We start from the raw sequence: 19,404 nt of genomic DNA, 5'->3' as shown, positions 1-19,404 counted from the left end.
TATTTTTTTCCCACTCCCCCCAAATTATACCCCAGGATTCCCTCTAGCCACTGCCCCAGTTCTTTTTTCCCCTTTACAGAAAATCTCCTAAGAGTTGTCCATTCTTCTTGCTTTTCTTCTTGAATTTGTGATCAGGCTTATCCCTAATCCACCACTAAAACGGGTCTTTAGTGATCAGGTCACAGTGATCAGTAGACAGTATTCATTTACTTGCTGAGAACAAAAACCTAGACATCATCTTCACAGTTTACTTTTTTCATTCTTACATCTAAACTACCAGCCTCCTGTCTGCTGTACATTGAAAATTTATTTTCATATTGAGGACATCTAATGTTTTCCATCACTGCATCTTATGCCAGGCTACCAACAACTCTTGACCAGACAATGCAGTAGTCTTCTAACTGACCTCCTTGTTTCACATTTTGCCATGTATAGTCTGTTGCCACACAGTAGTTAGAAAAATCCTTAAAAAATGTTTATTTCATCTTATACTTTCTATGCTCAGAACTGTCCAATACTTATCCATCCCACTCAGAATAAAACCTAAAGTCCTTACCATGGTTTATAAGATCCTATCAGGGGATGGCATACTTTTTCTTAAATGGCCACACAGTAAATATTTTAGACTTTGTCACATATGGTCTCAGTTGCATCTGCTGCTGCTGCTGCTTCTGATTTCTTCACTTCTTCCTCCTCCTCCTCCTCTTCATTCTCTTCCTCTTCTTTTTAACAAGCATTTGAAAATGTAAAAATTATTCTCAGCCCCAAGATCATACAAAAACATTTGACACTCAGGCTGTAGTTTTTCAGCTGCCTGCCTAGAGGATCGGAGCCCTGCCTTTTCTGTCTGTCCTTGTCATCTGTAGCTCTTATCGTGCTCACTGAGTCTTCTTACTGTCCTCTAAATATGCCAAGTTCATTCTTGCCACAAGGCTTTGTATTTTCTCTTCTGTTTGCTAGAAGTTCTTTTTCTCAGCTTTCCCATGTCCTCTCCTCTTCATTCTGGTCTCTGCACAAGTGATATTTTCTTTCCTTCTGTCTTTTCTTTTTTTGAGACACAGTTTTGCTCTGTTGCCTAGGCTGGAGTGCAGTGGCGCGATCATGGCTCATGGCAACCTCAAACTCCTGGGCTCAAGTGATCTTCCAACCTCAGTCTCCTGAGTATCTAGATCTACTGGCATGCACCACCATGCTGGGTTAATTAAGAAAAATGTTTTTTGTAGAGATGGGGTCTCACTGTGTTGCCCGGTATGTTTTCAAACTCCCGGCCTCTAGCAATCTTCCTGCCCCAGCCTCCCAAATTGCCGGAATTACAGGCATGAGCTACCACGCTTAGCCGCACAAGCGTTATTTTCTTAGAACAGAAGATATTATTTTCTCTAGAGGCTCTTAAATAGCTATTTCCCCTATCACTCACTCTCTTTATTCTATCTCCCCCATCTAAGTAGATGGTACCATGTTTTGGCATAGACTGAAGTCCTAGGACTCATCTTTGACTTTTACGTCACTCCTGTGTCTGCATCATGTAAACAGTACTTGGCACACAATAGGTGTTCAATATATCCTTTAAATAATAAGTAGTAATGAAAGTTATTTTAATACAGAGTAAGAGTTATGAAAAATGAATCCATAGACTGGGGGAAGGGACCTATTGCGTGGCTCACGAGAGGCCTTTTGTGGGAAGCCACTCTCAGCCCAGGTCTAACCAATGTTTAGGAGTAGGCCTGGGTAAGGGTTGTAGTAGTGGTGGTGAGGGTTTGGATAAGGGCGGAGGGTGTCAGAGGCAGGATTCTCAGGTGGGAATGCAAATCCTTGAGGCAACAAATTGTTCAAGTTGGACAGTTCAATATGGCTGAAGTAATTATCGTTAGCTAGTGGATTTAGTCTGTCTTTCCCAGTGTTTATTGGTTAAATCTACTTGCTGCCCTATTTAAAATGTTGCCTCCTTTTAATCCTATCCTCCAGCCAAACACACCAAATTTAATAGCTCTGCTTCTGTGCCTGAATTGTAATGGTCCTAGAGAAAAGATTGACAGGTTAGTTTTGGTTTTTCATATAAATAGAACCATCCACTGTGTACTTTTTGTTTGGGCTACTTCAACCTAGCATAATTTTTTGATTCCTTTGTCTTGTTGCATTTATCAGTAGTGAATTCTTTTTATTGCTGCATAGTATTTCATTGTGTGGTTATACTATAATTTGTTGATGAATACTTGGGTTGTTCTCAGATTTTGACTATTAAGAATAAAGGTATTCCATACATCGTAGATTTTTTTCATTTTTTTTCCTCCTGCTTAACACCTAACTGCAATTGCTGAGTAATATGGGCAATGTATATTTAACTTAAAAGAAACAAACATCTTCCAGGGTGATAGTATCATTTTATATGTCCACCAGTAGTGTAGAAGAGTTCCAGGAGTATCAAATTCTCACTACTCTAGGAGACTACTATAGGGACTGTGTAGCACTCCCTCATTTGTTGTTCCAATTTGAATTCCTCTGCTGACAGGTGATCTTGAACATGTCCTCATGTGATTATTGGCCATTCAGATATCTTCTGTTATGAAGTTTTTAATCTGTTTATTAATTTGTCTTATTACTATTGAGTTATAGGAGTTCTTTATTCTGAATACTAGTCCTTTATGAAATGTATCATTGGGAGAGGCAGTCTTCCATGGATCCTGAGTTTCCCTACATCTACTTGCTGGCTATGCCAGGAATGCAAGGTTTGATTGCTCTTTACCCATCCCATTTTTCTGAGTTGCATTTGCAGTGAGTAGCCTGGAGAGGCGAGGTTTTGCCTCTCTCTGCACAATGAGCATGCCTATTACTGCTCACTATAAAAATGGTGAATCCCCCAAGCTTTGTGTTCTTCTCTTATGATGCAATCCACTGCATGTGCAGGCATTCACCATGGGCCCTGCATTGTCCCCGTGCGACTGGGTGGGTTAGGGACCCAACACATGCATAATGAAGTCCTTTGGCTCTAATCCAGGAGTCTTGTGTTTTCTGCCAGCATCTGTGAAATAGTAACAGGCTAACTTAGCTTGTAAGTTGAAATCTCAGACACTATACAGTTCTTAACTGTATTGCAAATATTTTCTCCTGGTTTGTGCTTCCCTTTCATTTCCTTACTGAAACTAATTTAATAAGATACTTTTGAATTTAATGAGGTACAATATTTTAGTTTTATAGCTAGTACTCTTTGTGTCCTATTTAAGAAATCTTTGCCTTCTCCAAGGCAAGGAGGATTTTTACCTGTTTTCTTCTAGATGTTTTATAGTTTTAGCTTTTACTTTTAGGTCTAGGATCCAGGTTCACTTTCTTTCATATGAAAGTCCAATTGTTCTAGCACCATTTGTTGAAGAGATTCTTCTTCCCCCCAATGAATCATATTGACAACTTTTGTGAAAATCATTGATGATATAAGTTATATTTCTGGACTCTCTATTCCACTGATGCCTGTATCACTCTAATTTGATTACTATAGATTTACAGTTAATCTTGAAATCAGATAGTGTAAGCTCCCCAACTTTGTTCTTTATCACAATTGTTTTTCCTATTTTAGGTCTCCTTTATTTTCATATAAATTTTAGAATGTAGTTTTCAATTTCTACAAAACACTTGATGGGATTTTGACAGTAATCATTCGTTGAATCTATGGATTTTTTTTTCAGAAAATGTACTTAATGGATTTCTTAATAAAATTAAGTCTTCTGATCTGTGAGTATGGTATAACGTTTATTTTTGTAGGTTGTCCTCAATTTCTCTCCACAAATGTAGTTTTATCTATAGGTATTTCCTTTTTCTTTTTTTAAAATAATACTTTAATTTCTGGGATACAAGCGCAGAACGTGCAGGTTTGTTACATAGGTATACACGTGCCATGGTGATTTGCTGCACCCATCAACCCATCATTTACATTAGGTATTTGTCCTAATGCTATCCCTCTCTTAGCCCCCCAACCCCCCGAAAAGCCCTGGTATGTGAAGTTCCCCTCCCTATGTCCATGTGTTCTCATTGTTCAACTCCAACTTATGAGTGAGAACATGTGGTGTTTCGTTTTCTGTTCTTGTTGTTAGTTTGCTGAGAATGATGGTTTCCAGCTTCATCTGTGTCCCTGCAAAGGACATGAACTCATTCTTTTTTTATGGCTGCATAGTATTCCATGGTGTATATGTGCCACATTTTCTTTATCCAGTCTACCATTGATGGGCATTTGGGTTGGTTCCAAGTCTTTGCTATTGTGAACAGTGCTGCAATAAACATACGTGTGCATGTGTCTTTATAGCAGCATGATTTATAATCCTTTGGGTGTATACCCAGTAATGGGATTGCTCGGTCAAATGGTATTTCTAGTTCTAGATCCCTGAGGAATCACCATACTGTCTTCCACAATGGTTGAACTATTTACACTCTCACCAACAGTGTAAAAGTGTTCCTATTTCTACACATCCTCTCCAGCAGCTGTTGTTTCCTGACTTTTTAATGATCGCCATTGTAACTGGCGTGAGATGGTATCTCATTTTGGTTTTGATTTGCATTTCTCAAATGACCAGTGATGATGAGCTTTTTTTAATATGTCTTTTGGCCACATAAATGTCTTCTGTTGAAAAGTGTCTGTTTATATCCTTACAGTAATTGAGCATTTTATGATTGGGACATATAATATCCTATTCAGTGATAATAAAATGAACTAAAGCATTAAGATTTTTGGATGCCTGAACTCATCTCTTTAGGGATGTAGCTGTAAGGACTTTATAAAATGTGGATTCAGTTAGCTCTCATTTCATGGAATGGCATCTTTTGGTTCAATTGAGTTTACCTATTGCTATTCAGGAGTTGGAAGAGAAGAGGTTCCAATGTTTGAAGATAATTAAATCCTTATTTTTCATAATACAAATCAAAGGTAATAATGAATATTTAGAAATCTAAAAATATCAGGTAAATTAGACATATTAAGTAACTATCAGAAGAAACTTTTAAAGGAATTAAGAATTATTGTCTTTGTGAGACAGGGCTAAGATGTAGGATAGGTGGTTTTTGTTTTTTATCTTTTAATATCACTTTTATTCTTATCCACATGCACTTATTGGTTATTCTCATACTTAAAAAGTATTTGCTACATGGAGCTTACTTATTGTTGAAGAAAAAAATCTATTTATTCAGTTGTGGTTTATTTTGATCCTACCCAAATTGCAAGTTTTTCGGTAATAAATTTAGAATGGGCTGCAAGAGATCATCTAGTTAGCCTCCACTGCTATATTTTTGGATAAAAATATTGGCCTGACAGCACACATAGGAAACTTGAAAAATTTATGATATCAAGAAATTGTAAACAACCTACTTGCCCAAGAGCCAGGGACTAATTAAGTAAGTAATGCAATAGTCTGTAGGCAGGAAGAGGTCATATTCTTTATGGCTTATGTTTTGAATTGGAATATGTTCATGAAATATTGCTTAAAGATAATAGCCTATAGAACAATAGGTATCAAATGATGTTTTAAATAAGTAAAGTGTATTGTATTAGTTTTTTCTCACGCTGCTAATAAGATGTACCTGAGACTGGGTAATTTATTTATTCTTATTTTTATTTTTTTTTTGAGACGGAGTTTCAATCTTGTTGCCCAGGCTGGAGTAAAATGGCATGATCTCTGCTCACCGCAACCTCCACCTCCCAGGTTCAAGCGATTCTCCTGCCTCAGCCTCCTGAATAGCTGGGATTATAGGCATGTGCCACCACGCTCAGCTAATTTTGTACTTTTAGTAGAGATGGGTTTCTCCATGTTGGTCAGGCTGGTCTCGAACTCCCGACCTCAGGTGATCAGCCCACCTCAGCCTCCCAAAGTGCTGGGATTACAGGTGTGAGCCACTGCACCCAGCTGAGACTGGGTAATTTATAAATAAAAAGGTTTAATGTACTCACAGTTTCACATGGCTGGGGGGGCCTCACAATCATGGCAGAAGGCAAAGGAAGAGCAAAGTCACATCTTACATGGCAGCAGGCAAGAAGTGCCAAGCGAAGGTGGGGGAAAAGCCCCTTTTAAAACCATCAGATCTCGTGAGAACTCACTGACTATCATGAGAACAGCATGGAGGTAACCGTCCTCATGATTCAATTACCTCCTACTGGATCCCTCCCAAAACATGGGATTATAGAAACTACTATTCAAGATGGATTTGGGTGGGGAAACAGCCAAACCATATCATATATGTTTTAAAATATAAATATATGCAAATATATTAATATTCTCTCTATATATGAGAAAAATGCTTTATGTAGAAATATATTAACAGTAGTTATTTTGAGGCACCTTTGTTCCTGTTGCTTTTCTGTGTTTTCTAAATTTTCTCTGTTGAACAATCAATCCTTTGGTAATTCAGAGCAAAAAGAGACATCAATAAGTGCTCTGTTGGTACAAGTTGAATATGTTCTTTGAATGATATCAGTGACTGCGGTAAAAATAATCGGATGTTCATTTTCATAGCTTTCACCATTTCCCCTTTTATTTTCGGAGATTGTACCATTGAATTCTTCTTTATTAAATTACTACTTTGATAATGACATGAATAAAAATAACCCGTCTTTACAGTGCTAATTTGTTTTGCTTTATTGGGAATGTTGTTTTGAATAACATTATAGTAAATTAATAAAAACAAAAAACATGAAAAACACCTAATTTCGTACCACTTCACCTTATCTTCTTTTGAACTTACACAATTCATTTCCTGCCGTTGGATGGTGAATCTGTAATTCAAATAATATAATTCAGAACTTTATTGTTAGTTCACCATCCTCATCATTTCCTATCTAGGCTATGTAGATACTTTCTCAACAGATCTCTCTGCTTCTGATCTCAGAGTAAAAGTCCAAGTTCTTTGAGTGGACTGTAAAACCTACAGTTCCCTCCATCACAGCATTTTTTTTTCCTGTATATGCATGGTTAGCTGTCTTATCTCCTTCAGACTTTTTATTTAAACACTCAAGTTTGAGGCCTTTGAAGTCTTCTCTGTGAGGCTTTCTTTGACCATCCTGTTTAAAATTGCATGTCTCATATGAAGCTACTTATTCTCTTTCCTGCTTTTATTCTTCTCTACAGCATTTATTATTTACAGTGCAATGCATTTTCGTTATTTTATGTATTACCTGTTTCTCCCCATATGTAGTAAAGCTACATGTAGGTAGGAAGTTCAATCTCTTATTCTTCTTTCATCTCTGCTCTATTCTCAGTACTTAAAACAGTGCCCAGTATTTAGTAGGTACTTAATGTTTGTTGAATAATGAGTGAACTCTAACTCTTCTAATTCATATTTCACACTGGAGTGATCCTTCCAAAACTCCCCAGGAGAGCTAATGGCATAGTAGTGCTCTGTCACTCCATGATCTGGCCTCTGTCTTCAGTTGCATATGTTTTTGTTTTTCTCTGCATGTGTACGTGCGTGTTACGTTTTGGTCTGGAAGTTAATTCCTTTCTCATTCTTTGCCTCCCTAATGCTTACTTACAAAAGAAAAACCAGGAAGATGTACCCCTGTTTTGCAAGCTTCCCTGATCTGTTCTGCCAAGTTAGATGTTCTTTCTTTGAGTCTCTTGGTGCTGTGTTACAGGAACTAGACTATAAAGAAAATTATTATTTTCTTGCTTTCATTTCTTCCAGACTTCGCTTTTTGTTAATCCATGTGTCTACAGTGCCTAGAACTAGGCTTATAGTGATAGTTGAATGAATTAATACCTAATAGCCTTTTCTACACTGCTCAGAATACTAATTTTAATAGGGTAGTTCTTGTATTGAGTTTTGAATTTTATTTTGTGTGTGCCTAAAAATATTACTGTATTTTAAGATATTTTCTATAGTATACAATTGTTCTCCATGTCATTTTACATTTGAGAAGGCAGTTATTTCAATTTGCACACCTTCTGATGTTATATTACTATCTTTTGTGGATACCACACATTATGAATTCATAGATTTTTGGGCAGAAGTAAGGAAATTATTTACCACCCTTGCCCAAATAGTGCCAATTATAGTAGTTATGTGCTGCTATTAGGGAGATTAACTTGTTATTTTTTAATGGGTAATCTCCATGCAGTATTAATCAAAACATTTTTTGACTTATTTTATAGGGAAGTCTTAAGAGAAGCCGACAGATCTCACCTCAGGAATTCATTCATGAGCTGAAAATGGGGTCTGCAGATGAGAGACTTGTCACGTGCCTGGAGTCTCTCCGAGTGTCTTTGACCAGCAATCCTGTGAGGTAATTCATCTATTTGAACACCAACAGGGCAGATGTCATTAATGTGTTCTTTTAGTTTAATACTTTTTTTCATTTTGCCTGGTAAACCTCAACAATTTCTCAAAGTACAAACTGAATACCTAATATTTATATGCAGGAAGAAATATAGTCTCAATAGTACCTTTTGCATTTATTACTGAGTGGTACATTGCTCAGGGACTGTAAAAAAGCCTTTTGCCCACATAGAATTTTTAGAAACTTAAGGTGTTTTCTAAAAGACAATTGTCATGTGAGAAACTATTAATTTAATATGACTGAGTTTCACCCTGAATTTTGTCATTGTATATTTACTTGCTGATCTTATTTGACGCAGTAAGAAATACCACTAATTAATTTTTTCTGTTGTTGGAAATGATGTCGTTGTAGGGGCCTATAGGTTAGTATTGCTATATTTACCAAATAAAAGTACAGAACGACCAGAAATATTCAATTCTAGACACACACACACACTGTTTATCTGAAGTCCAAATTTAAGTTTGTATCCTGTATTTTATCTGAAAACAATACCATAGGTTTTTCCATAAGTCAGTTTTGGAATGGGGCTAATTTTTGGTGCCTCTAAGAAATAGTTGTGAACAAAATTGAACAATCAGTGTAAATATATTTTGATAAACTGGACATATTTAAACTTGTCAGATTATTGCATGGTAGGAGACAGACTTGTTAAAAAAACAAAAATCAGGAAGATGTACCTGAAATATATCATGTATGTTAATTGTGGTGCTTAAAAAGAGAGATTTCAGTCTATTCAGAGGCCATTTGCTAACTCTGAATTAGGTAGGTGGCTAAACAAGAGTATTCTTGAAAAAATTCAAGCAGAAGTTGTTATGAAATACCTAAACAGTCAGAAACAGAGAATTTCAGAGCTACAAGGATTGTAGATCGGTTTTGGGTTTTTATTGTGTAAGAAATGAATGATTATTTCTGCATAAGAATATATGTATATGTAGTCATGTATATATATGTGTGTGTGTGTGTTCTGAAGGCTAGAATTGCATACTATAATTGGAGGTTCATGATATGGAGAAGAATTTGCTCTGATTATTACTTTTTTGGACATTTCTGTGGCTAGGATATAGTATGCAGAAATCTTTGACCGTACATGTATTTAAAAGAAAACAACCTTACCTGCTGAGATGTGAGACTGAGTGAGATTTATCTAAGGAGTATGATGAGTCAACAAAGAAACTTTAGTATATTTCAACTTTATTTTTCCATATTTTGCCATTTCCAGTCTGTCCTCTAGACTGCAGACTAATGGTTGGCATGAGACTAGGGCTTCATATGTGTAACTTACCTCGCGTTACCAGACACGCTGTTTAGCATGTAGGAAATGCTCCATAAAGATTTGTTGATTGAAACAATGAGGTTTTAATTTTAGCCTTCTTTAGTCTTACCTTGGCTAGTGTTAGAAACTGAGAATGGATTGGGGAATTTATTTGACAGATATATTCATAAATGAAGAGCTTTGGTGTCCAGCTTAATCTTTGCCTGTAAAATATGTTCATTTAAAAATATGTTTGGCCAGGTTCATTTAAAATATATATATTACAGGCTCAAGCCTGTAATCCCAGCACTTTGGGAGGTCGAGGCAGGTGGATCACTTGAGGTCGGGCATTCCAGACCAGCCTGGCTAACATGGCGAAACCCCGTCTCTACTAAAATTACAAAAATTAGCCAGGCATGGTGGCAGACGCCTGTAATCCCAGCTATTCAGGAGGCTGAGGCAGGAGAATCGCTTGAACCTAGGAGGTGGAGATTGCAGTGAGCTGGCATCATGCCACTGCATTCCAGCTTGAGTGCGAGAGCGAAAAAAAAAATTATTGAGCACCTGCTGTTTTCCAGTAGTATGTTGGGTGTGGGGCTTGAGTAAACAAAGCATATTCACACCATATTTCTATGGAGTTTAAACATAGAAAGGTTATTGGGGGTGTTGACTGGGGAGACAATTCACACTCATTTCTCAGTTTATCTGTCAGCTAGTGGGCACTGGAAATATTCATAGTTTTTGAATATAATGAGGAGTAGACCCTTTATTTACTACTACTATTATTCTCCTCCTCTTCATCTACTCAAAAGTAGATGTCTGTGCTAACAAAAGAAAACAAAATAGAAGGTTTTTATATATGAATTTATGCATCTTACAATGGGTTATTATTGTGATTTTACCTAAAAACACTGGGAAATTATGCTGTGTCTGGTTCATTTGAACCTTATTTAAAGAAGAAAAACTAGAAACTGGTGGAATTGTTTCTCTAAGGATGGACAATTCTAGAATATGTTATTAGGAATCCATGATGTTATCCATGAAGTAGTTTTTTTTAATTGAAAAGAATAGAAAATATCATTGGAGAATTTTTTCTGAAATCATGCCACTTTATTTAGAGAGAAAATTGAGAAGATCCTGTTTTTTTTTTTTTTTTTTTTTTTTGAGATGGAGTCTCACTCTGTTGCCCAGGCTGGAGGGCAGTGGTGCAATCTCAGATCACTGCAGCCTCCATCTCCCGAGTTCAAGCAATTCTCCTGCCTCAGCCTCCCGAGTAGCTGGGATTACAGGTGCACGCCTGGCTAATTTTTGTATTTTTAGTAGAGACAGGCCTCACCATATTGGCCAGGCTGGTCTTGAATTCCTGACCTCTAATGATCCACACGCCTCGGCCTCTCAAAGTGCTGGGATTACAGGTGTAAGCCACTGTGCCAGGCTCAAGAAGATACTTTTGAATATTTCTTTGTCCAGTGTTCCAATTAGAGAAATGACTTAGCTGGACATGTAAAACTTGGAAGTTGTGCCTGTGATCAAATTTTTGGACTTTCCTGTTAGTTATGATATGCCTGCTCTTTGAATCAGTTTTTAATTTTTATACAGTATGTGACTAAAAAGAATTTCTAATTTTTCTTAAGTTTGAGATCATTGTTAGACCTGTAATATCATTAAGTAAATTAGAGTTAAAGTTTTTAAAATGTCTGAATAGAACAAAAAAGAAAATGGAACTGATTGATGGTTTTCCAATGCTGGTGTAGGTTCAGGATTTATTTAAATAAAAAATGAAGGAAGGCTGAGTACGGTGGCTCATACCTGTAGTCCTAGCACTTTGGGAGGCTGAGACGGGCAGATCACTTGAGGCCAGGAGTTTGAGACCAGTCTGGCCAACATGGTGAAACCCCGTCTCTACTAAAAATATAAAAATTATCTGGGCATGGTGATGCATGCCTGTACTCCCTGCCACTTGGGAAGCTGAAGCACGAGAATCCCTTGAACCTGGGAGGCAGAGGTTGCAGTGACCTGAGATCATGCCACTGCACTCCAGCCTGGACAATAGAGTGAGACTCTATCTCAAAAAAAAAGAGAAATAAATCAAGGAAAAAGTAGACTCCTCTGTACTCCCAATTAGCTCTCCCCTCTTGGCTCTGGATATGTAATATTTTTAGAGCCACTCTTCAACTTCTGAAACTGCCTAGCAATTGTGAGCCATGTCAGCCTTTTACTCTCTATGAATTATGTGAAAATCAGTATGCTAAATACTAGATTATTTGCCTTGCTTTATGAAGATTTGATGTAGAGATCACAAACGTCTTCTATTTGTTATTTATTGATTATCTAGTATTCTCGGTGACAGTTTTGAGCTAGTTCTGAACACCAGGGAAAAGACCAATTTCTACAAATTATCAAATATTATTTTTAGTGGATCTTGACATAGTCAATAATTATGTTTGAATTATGGAATACATTTGGGTAGAAACATAAAAAGGTAGACAGCAACATCATTTTGATTGATATCAAGCATTTATAGATCATACTCATCTATGCATATAGCAAATTAGTGATAGAAGGTATCTTTATTTTCTTAATTTGATGTGCCTGTCAAGGGTAAGATTTTTTGTCTCAAAATCTAGGCTTATCAGGTTTTTGTGTTTTGAAATTTTAGGCATTATTTTCCATTAATCATAGTTAAAATTTTCATTTTCAAATTAACAAGAATAATTTTCTCATAAAGTTATCTTTTTGTTAGATTTCTAAAGAGATTCTTAAGTTGATAACTATAATTTTGAGAAAATCATTTTGGAAAATTTTGCAGAAATGTATGTGTTTATGTGAAAACAAGTAAACAGCCTTTGAATGTCATTATTCCATTTAATAAGTGTCGTTTTTGGAATCCATTTTTTCTTCATTTCTGGGATTAAAAACACAAAGCAGGTGGAACATCTTGATTTCAGAGTTGATCTAGTTCATACCATAAGTCACATGTGTAAAGACAGAAAAACTTGTGACAAGCAGTGAGATCAGTGTACTCATTTTTATCAACATGATCTGAGGAAGTCTTTCAAGATCAGAAATTTGAAGTTGCTAATACTTTGACTTACTTTAAATTTTTAAATTAGATATTAAACATTTCCAAAAGACAATTTGTCATAACAATATAACATGCATCTCCTTGCCTACTAATGAGGCTGAGACATATAATATTGCCTATAGCTTTGAAGCTTCCTTTCATCCCTTCTTAATCCTATACCCTCATTCATTCCTAAACACCCCTTCCCCCTACTATTCTGTGGTAACCACTGTCCTGAGTTTTGGGTTTATCATTCCTTTCTATTATAGTTTTAGTATATACATATTCCTAATTAACCTACTGTTTGGTTTTATATGTTTTTGAACTGTATGTTAACCAGTCATCTTCCATGCATTCTTCTGAGGGTTGTATTTCCTCTCAATATTGTTTCATAGATTTATCCATCTTGATGTGTGCGGCTGTTTACATTTTTCCCAACTAATCATTTTCATACCTTGTATTTTAGGAATATCTATTATAAATAGCATATGAATAATTTTTTTTATCCCGTCTGATAATCTTTGTCTTTATCTGGTAGTTTTAACTTTTTGTATCAATTGTGAAAATATGTTGGAATTTATATCTGATGTTTCATTTTGAATTTTTAATTTATGCTACTTTTTCCAGGTTCATTATCCAAACTGCTCCTGCTCCTCATTTCTTCTTTCTGCTTCTTCCTTTTCTATATTCATCCTTCCTCTTTATTCTCCTTAACTTCTTTTGGATTGATATTTAATTTCTTATTTTATTTTTCCTCATTTACTAATCTAATTCTAATCTTAGAAAAGAAATTTAACATGAACACACTTTAAAAAGAAATTTAACTTGCATGTACTTCAAAGGTACAAAAGTAAGCAATATCTCTTCTCTTGAACCAAAGAATACTTTAAAATCTTTTTTCACTTGTATGCTAGTTTTGAGTGAAATTTCAGTGTATCTGTTTTCTTTTAATAAGTTAGATTTTACTATTATTGAGTCATATTATAACTATGTGTATATTATATATGTTTCTACACACATCATTCTTTTTGATTTTTGTCCCCGCCCCCCCGATTATTTTACTTTTCTTTAAGTATATTATTAAGATTCCTTAGTGAGAGTGTGATGGCAAAATTCTGTTTGAAAATATCTTTTTTAAAAATGATATTTAATCAGGTTGACCCACAATTTTTTTTTTGTTATTATACTTAATGTCTCAAAATATCTATTTGCCTTTGCTTTGGAAGGATAGCCTTCCTAGGGCATGCAATTGAGATGCAATTGAGGGTTTTAGATATCTATGCTTAACACATTGAAGACCCTATTTTCTCTTCTGGCTTTCATTGCTATTTTTGAGAACTTGGCGTTTAGTAAAACTGATTCCTTTCCAGGTAATCTGCCTTTTCTCTTTGTCTGATTCTATGATTTTTTTTTTATCTTTGGTGTTGTAGAGTTTCTTTTACGTGTCTGGGTGAGATTTCTTTCTTTTTTATTCTGATAGGGAATTTTTTTTGGCTTTTTGAATATGATGGGTATCTTTCTGTGAAAATTTTGCCATTGTTTTGTCAAGTATTGCCTTTTCCCCTCTAATTTTGTATATGTTAGACCATCTTGCTCTATACTTTATTATTTCCTATTCTATCATTAATACTTTGCATTTATTTGTCTCTCTCTACTCCATTCTGGATATGTTTTTTAGATTTGCATGGCATGTTTTAGAATTTTAGATTAACAAGTTATAAAAACTTATTAAAAATTCACCTTAGGTTAAAAAGTGTTTGAGAATTAATGATATATTCAGATTCATTTTGATACTAGTAGTGATAATTTCTGAAAGGGGCAGGTGGAGTAAAGGTTTTATTGGGTGTATTTCTTTTCTCTTTTTCCTTTCCTTTGTTTTTCTTTCTCTCTTTTCTTCCTTTCTCTTTGATATTGATACCACGGAGGTAAGTAATGCAGGCAGCTCTGTTTTCTTTCCTGTTATTCAGTATGGTAGCCACTAGCTGCCTGTGGCTATTTAAATTTAGTTAACTAAAAATGAATGAAAAAAAAACACAACAACATATTAATTGCTTGAGAGCCACATGTAGTTAGTGGCTACCATTTTGGACAATATATATATATAGGCCATTTCTGTCATTGTAAGCAATTCTATTAGACAGTGCTGCCTAAGGGGCCTTGGTTCTGCATATCCACTTCTTTGATATATTAACTACATTATTATTACATTCTCAATGTTATATTCCAGATGGTGAGACTATTATAAAGAAAATAAACACTGACAGATTGAAGATTATTTTTTAAAATCTGCAAGGATGATTGGACATTAATCTCAAGAGAGTCCCAAGGGAATAGAAGAGTGATCTAAGGAGGTTTCCCTTCAGCAGGGAGTGCTGGCTTAGCAGGTTGAGGCTAAGGGAGGGAGTGGGCTTTATACCAGGTATTAAGGAATAGAAAAGGAGAGGTGAAGTATGTCTGACAGGAAGTGCTATAGTTATGGTCCCTGGCAGTCATCGGTGTAACAGCCTGTAGCTGGTATGAGGGAATCAGCAATATAGTGCATCATAGAAGTTGTAGAAACATCTCCTTTGGTAAATTAAAAATATTAGTGGGATGCATTTTTTAAACAGAGTTTTCATTAGAGAGATGTGCCTACTTGTACCTCTTAAAGGCATTTTTTCAAGATTACTTTCCAATAAGAAGTCAAAAAGTATTAGGTAGGATATTAATATTCTTCTTTATTATTTTGACACTGCCATCTATCTTCAAATATGCCTTCTATTATTTCTTAATTGCCATTCAGAGTTTGTAATGTTTATGACAAGTAGCATTGCTTATTAAATAAATATTTGTTGAAAATACCTTCTAATTTTAAGTCATGTGGCTGTCGTTTCTAAAAGCATGTTAAATTGATGAAATATTAATGAAAAAATGTCGTGGAAGAAAGTAACTATTAATGTTTTCAAATAAGTACTAACTTTATATTTTCAAAGGACAAGCCATTACTTTCTCATGCTTTCACAGTCCTTCCAAACCTAGCACCATTTCTCTAAGAGACCTCTAGAAGACTGAATGTTCCCTAGGGGCAGGAGGCTGCTTCTTTTGTATACTGTCATTCATTCTATAGCTTTTTTTTGGTTTATAGATGTAGCAAAATGTTGTATAAATATTTGGTTTCAAAGTGTATCTGTATCTTAAAAGCTTTGGCTTTGAATACAGGGTTAACAGTAAACAAAGAGCACATGGAAAATTTATTAATTGCTTTTAACAGACACGTGTATTCTATAGATGGTAAATAAGAGCTACTTAGCTCAATTTATAGTTGACCTGAGAGGGCCTGGAATTGTAAAGTGCTCCAAATCTATTTTTTAAAGTTATATCTTTATCTATATATGCTGTACATATATACATGGTATATATACATATATATGGTATATATATCTGCCATATATATCTCCCAGTTTATTTAAAATATAGCTGTTTAAATAGCCAAGATTGACTTTTTAAAAAAAATTCTGTTAACATGTAAAGTGAGTCACAATGTGACACAGAATCCAAAATCTTCATTTTTAACACAGTTTCATATAACTACGAGAGCTCATGTATGTCTAGATTAGTTAAATTCAACTACTCTATTAAAAAATAGATTTTGGACCCTATATTACTGATACTTAAGTATAACGGGGAGAAAATGTAACTAAAACCTAATTATTTGAGCTGGGCATGGTGGCACATGCCTGTAGTCCCGGTTACTTGGGAGGCTGAGGCAGGAGGATCTCTTGAGTCCAGGAATTCTGGGCTGTGGTACACTGTGCCAATCAGGTGTCCACACTAAGTTCAGCATCAATATGGTGACCTCCTGAGCACGGCAGATCACCAAATTGCCCAAGGAGAGGTGAACCGGCCCAGGTCAGAAACAAAGTAGATTAAACTCCCATGCTGAACAGTAGTGGGATTGTGCTTGTGAATAGCCCCTGTACTCTAGCATGGGCAACACAGTGAGTCCCTGCCTCTTAAAGCAAAACAAAACAAAACAAAACAAACCTAATTATTTGAAACTATCAGTTTACTGTTTAAAAGACAACAACAGAAGGTAGAGTGTTAAACCAAAACAATTTGGAAAAAAAAACTCATTAAACTTTACAGTTTCTTATGGATATAAAGGTGGAATATAATAAACTTTCTTTCTTTTTAATTGTTAATGCCTGTTTTCTGAGAATGTAAACCTTATGTGTTTATGGCTTTACAGCTATCAGTATGAAGTTATTAACTGAATATTTTGGTTTCTTTGGTTTCTGTTGAAAGATAAATATTTTCAATGAGAGAAATTATTGAACTGCAGATACTAAAGCCTCTAGTTATTAGTACTCTACATACAAAGAATCAGTATAGTTTATTCCTTAGATTAATTTTCTGGGCTTGTTATTATGTCTTAGAGTATTGCCAAGTCGGTTAAGTAAAAGATTTTTAAAATGATGATGTTTATCTTGGTATTCCCTTACATATCTATACATGAAGAAAGGCCTTAATACAAAGGAAGGCATCACATTGACAATAGAAGAAGTTTTAATTTTTATCATTCAGAAAACTTTTTAAGAGTAAAACTCTGTCAATTAGATTGATGATGGATTTCTAGTTCTTTTATTAGAGGGGCAGTATATGTCTGAAAGGAACAGGTACAGTTTATTTCAGCTTCTTGTATATTAAATTTCATAAATAATAATTGATATAGTTTGGATATTTATTCTTGCTCAGATCTCCTGTTGAATTGTAATCCCCAGTGCTGAAGGTGGGGCCTGGTGGGAGGCGTTAGGCTCACGGGAGTAGATCCCAATGAGCTTGGTGCTGTCTTTGCAATAGTGAGTGAATTTTCATGAGATCTGGTCATTTAAAAGTGTATGTCACCTCTGCCCACACTCTCTTTCTTGCTCCTGGTCTCACCATGTGATGTGCCTGTTCCCCCTTCACCTTCCACCAAGCTTCCTAAGGCCGACCCAGAAGGCAAGCAGATGCTGGTGTCATGCTTCCTGTGCAGCCTGCAGAACCATGAGCCAATTAAACCTCTTTTCCTTAGAAATTACCCAGATGCAGATTTTTTTTATAGAAATGCAAGAATTGCTTAATGCAGAAAATTGGTAAAAAAAAAAAGAGTGGGGCATTTGCTGTAAAAATATCTGAAAATGTGGAAGGAACTTTAGTACTGGGTGATGGGCAAAGGTTGGAAGAATTTGGAGAGCTCAGAAGAATATGGGAAATAAGGGAAAGTTTGAAACTTCCTTGCGACTCATTAAATGATTGTGACCAAAATGCTGATAGTAATATGAACAGTGAAATCCATGCTGAAGAGGTCTCAGATACAAATGAGGAACTTATTGGAAACCAGAGCAAAGGTCATGCATGGTATGCCTTAGCAAAGAATTTGGCTGCATTTTGCTTCTGCCCTTGGGATTTGTGGAAGGTTGAACTTCAGAGTGATTTAGGGTATCTGGTGGAAGAAATTTCTAAGCACAAAGCATTCAAGATGTGGCCTGGTTTCTTGTAATTGCCTATGTTCCAATGTTGGAGCAAAGAAATTTATATTTGAACAGGAAGAAGAGCATAAAGGTTTGGAAAATTTGCAGCCTGCCCATGTGGCAAAGAAAAAGGTTTTTTCAGAGAGGAACTCAAGAAGGCTGTGGAGCAACTACTTGCTAGACAAATTTGCATAACTAAAAAGGAGCCAAGAGTTAATGTCTAAGACGATGAGGGAAAAACCTTGAAGACATTTCAGAGACCTTTGGCAGCCCCTCCCATCACTGGCCCAGAGGCCTCCTGGGGAAGAATAGTTTTGAGGGCCAGGCCTGGGACCCTGCTGCTCTGTGCAGCCTTGAGACACTGCTCCCTGCTTCCGTGCCACTCCGGCTCCAGCTTTAGCTCAAAGTGGCCCTGGTACAGCTTGGGCCACAGCTCCAGAGAGTGCAAGCTGTAAGTCTTGGTGACTTCCATGTGGTGTTAAGCCTGTGGGTGCACAGAGTGCAAGAGTTGAGGTTTGGTAGCCTCCGCCTAGATTTTAGAGGATATATGGAGAAAGCCTGGGTGTCCAGGTAGAACACTGTTGTAGGGGCTGGCAGAATCCTCACATAGAACCTCTGCTAAGGTAGTACCAAGGGGAAATGTGGGGTTGGACCACTTACAGAGTCCCCAATGGGGCACTACCTAGTTGAGCTGTGAGAAGAGGGTCAGTGCTCTTCAGACCCAAGAATGGTAGATTGACCAGCAGCTTGCACCCTACACCTGGAAAAGCCATAGACACTCAATGCTGGCATCTGAGAGCAGCTGTGGGTTGTGCACCCTGCAAAGCCACAGGGGCAGAGCTACCTAAGGCCTTGGGAGCCCACCCCTTGTACCAATGTGGCCTGGATGTGGGACACAGAGTCAAGGAGATTATTTTGGAGCTTTAACATTTAATGACTACAGGCCAGGTGCGGTGACTCACGCCTGGAAGGCCAAGGCGGTGGATCATGAGGTCAAGAGATTGAGACTATCTTGGCCAACATGGTGAAACCCTGCCTCTACTAAAAATACAAAAATTAGCTGGGCATGGTGGCCTGTGCCTATAGTCCCAGCTACTCAGGAGGCTGAGGCAGGAGAATTGCTTGAACCTGGGAGGCGGAGGTTGCAGTGAGCCAAGATCGTGCCACTGCACTCCAGCCTGGTGACAAAGCGAAAGACCCCATCTCAAAAAAAAAAAAAAAAAAAAAAGATTTAATGACTGCCCTACTGGGTTGCAAACTTGCTTAGTAGGGCCTATAGCCCCTTTGT

General features: G+C 36.5%; 1 protein-coding gene across 2 annotated transcripts in view; it reads left to right on the top strand.

Moving 5' to 3' along the window:
* DIAPH3 (diaphanous related formin 3) overlaps positions 1-19,404 on the top strand; it is a 489,712-nt gene that overhangs the window by 112,652 nt on the left and 357,656 nt on the right. For both annotated transcript variants that reach the window (XM_003825324.5, XM_055096829.2), the window contains one exon: positions 8,124-8,254. In XM_003825324.5, coding sequence (XP_003825372.4) covers positions 8,124-8,254 — 131 coding nt within the window. The remainder of the gene's footprint in view (positions 1-8,123; positions 8,255-19,404) is intronic.

Source organism: Pan paniscus, chromosome 14 (genome assembly GCF_029289425.2).
Source record: "Pan paniscus chromosome 14, NHGRI_mPanPan1-v2.0_pri, whole genome shotgun sequence".
NCBI classification, from domain to species: Eukaryota; Metazoa; Chordata; class Mammalia; order Primates; family Hominidae; genus Pan; species Pan paniscus.
This window is presented reverse-complemented; position numbering and strand designations above follow the sequence as displayed.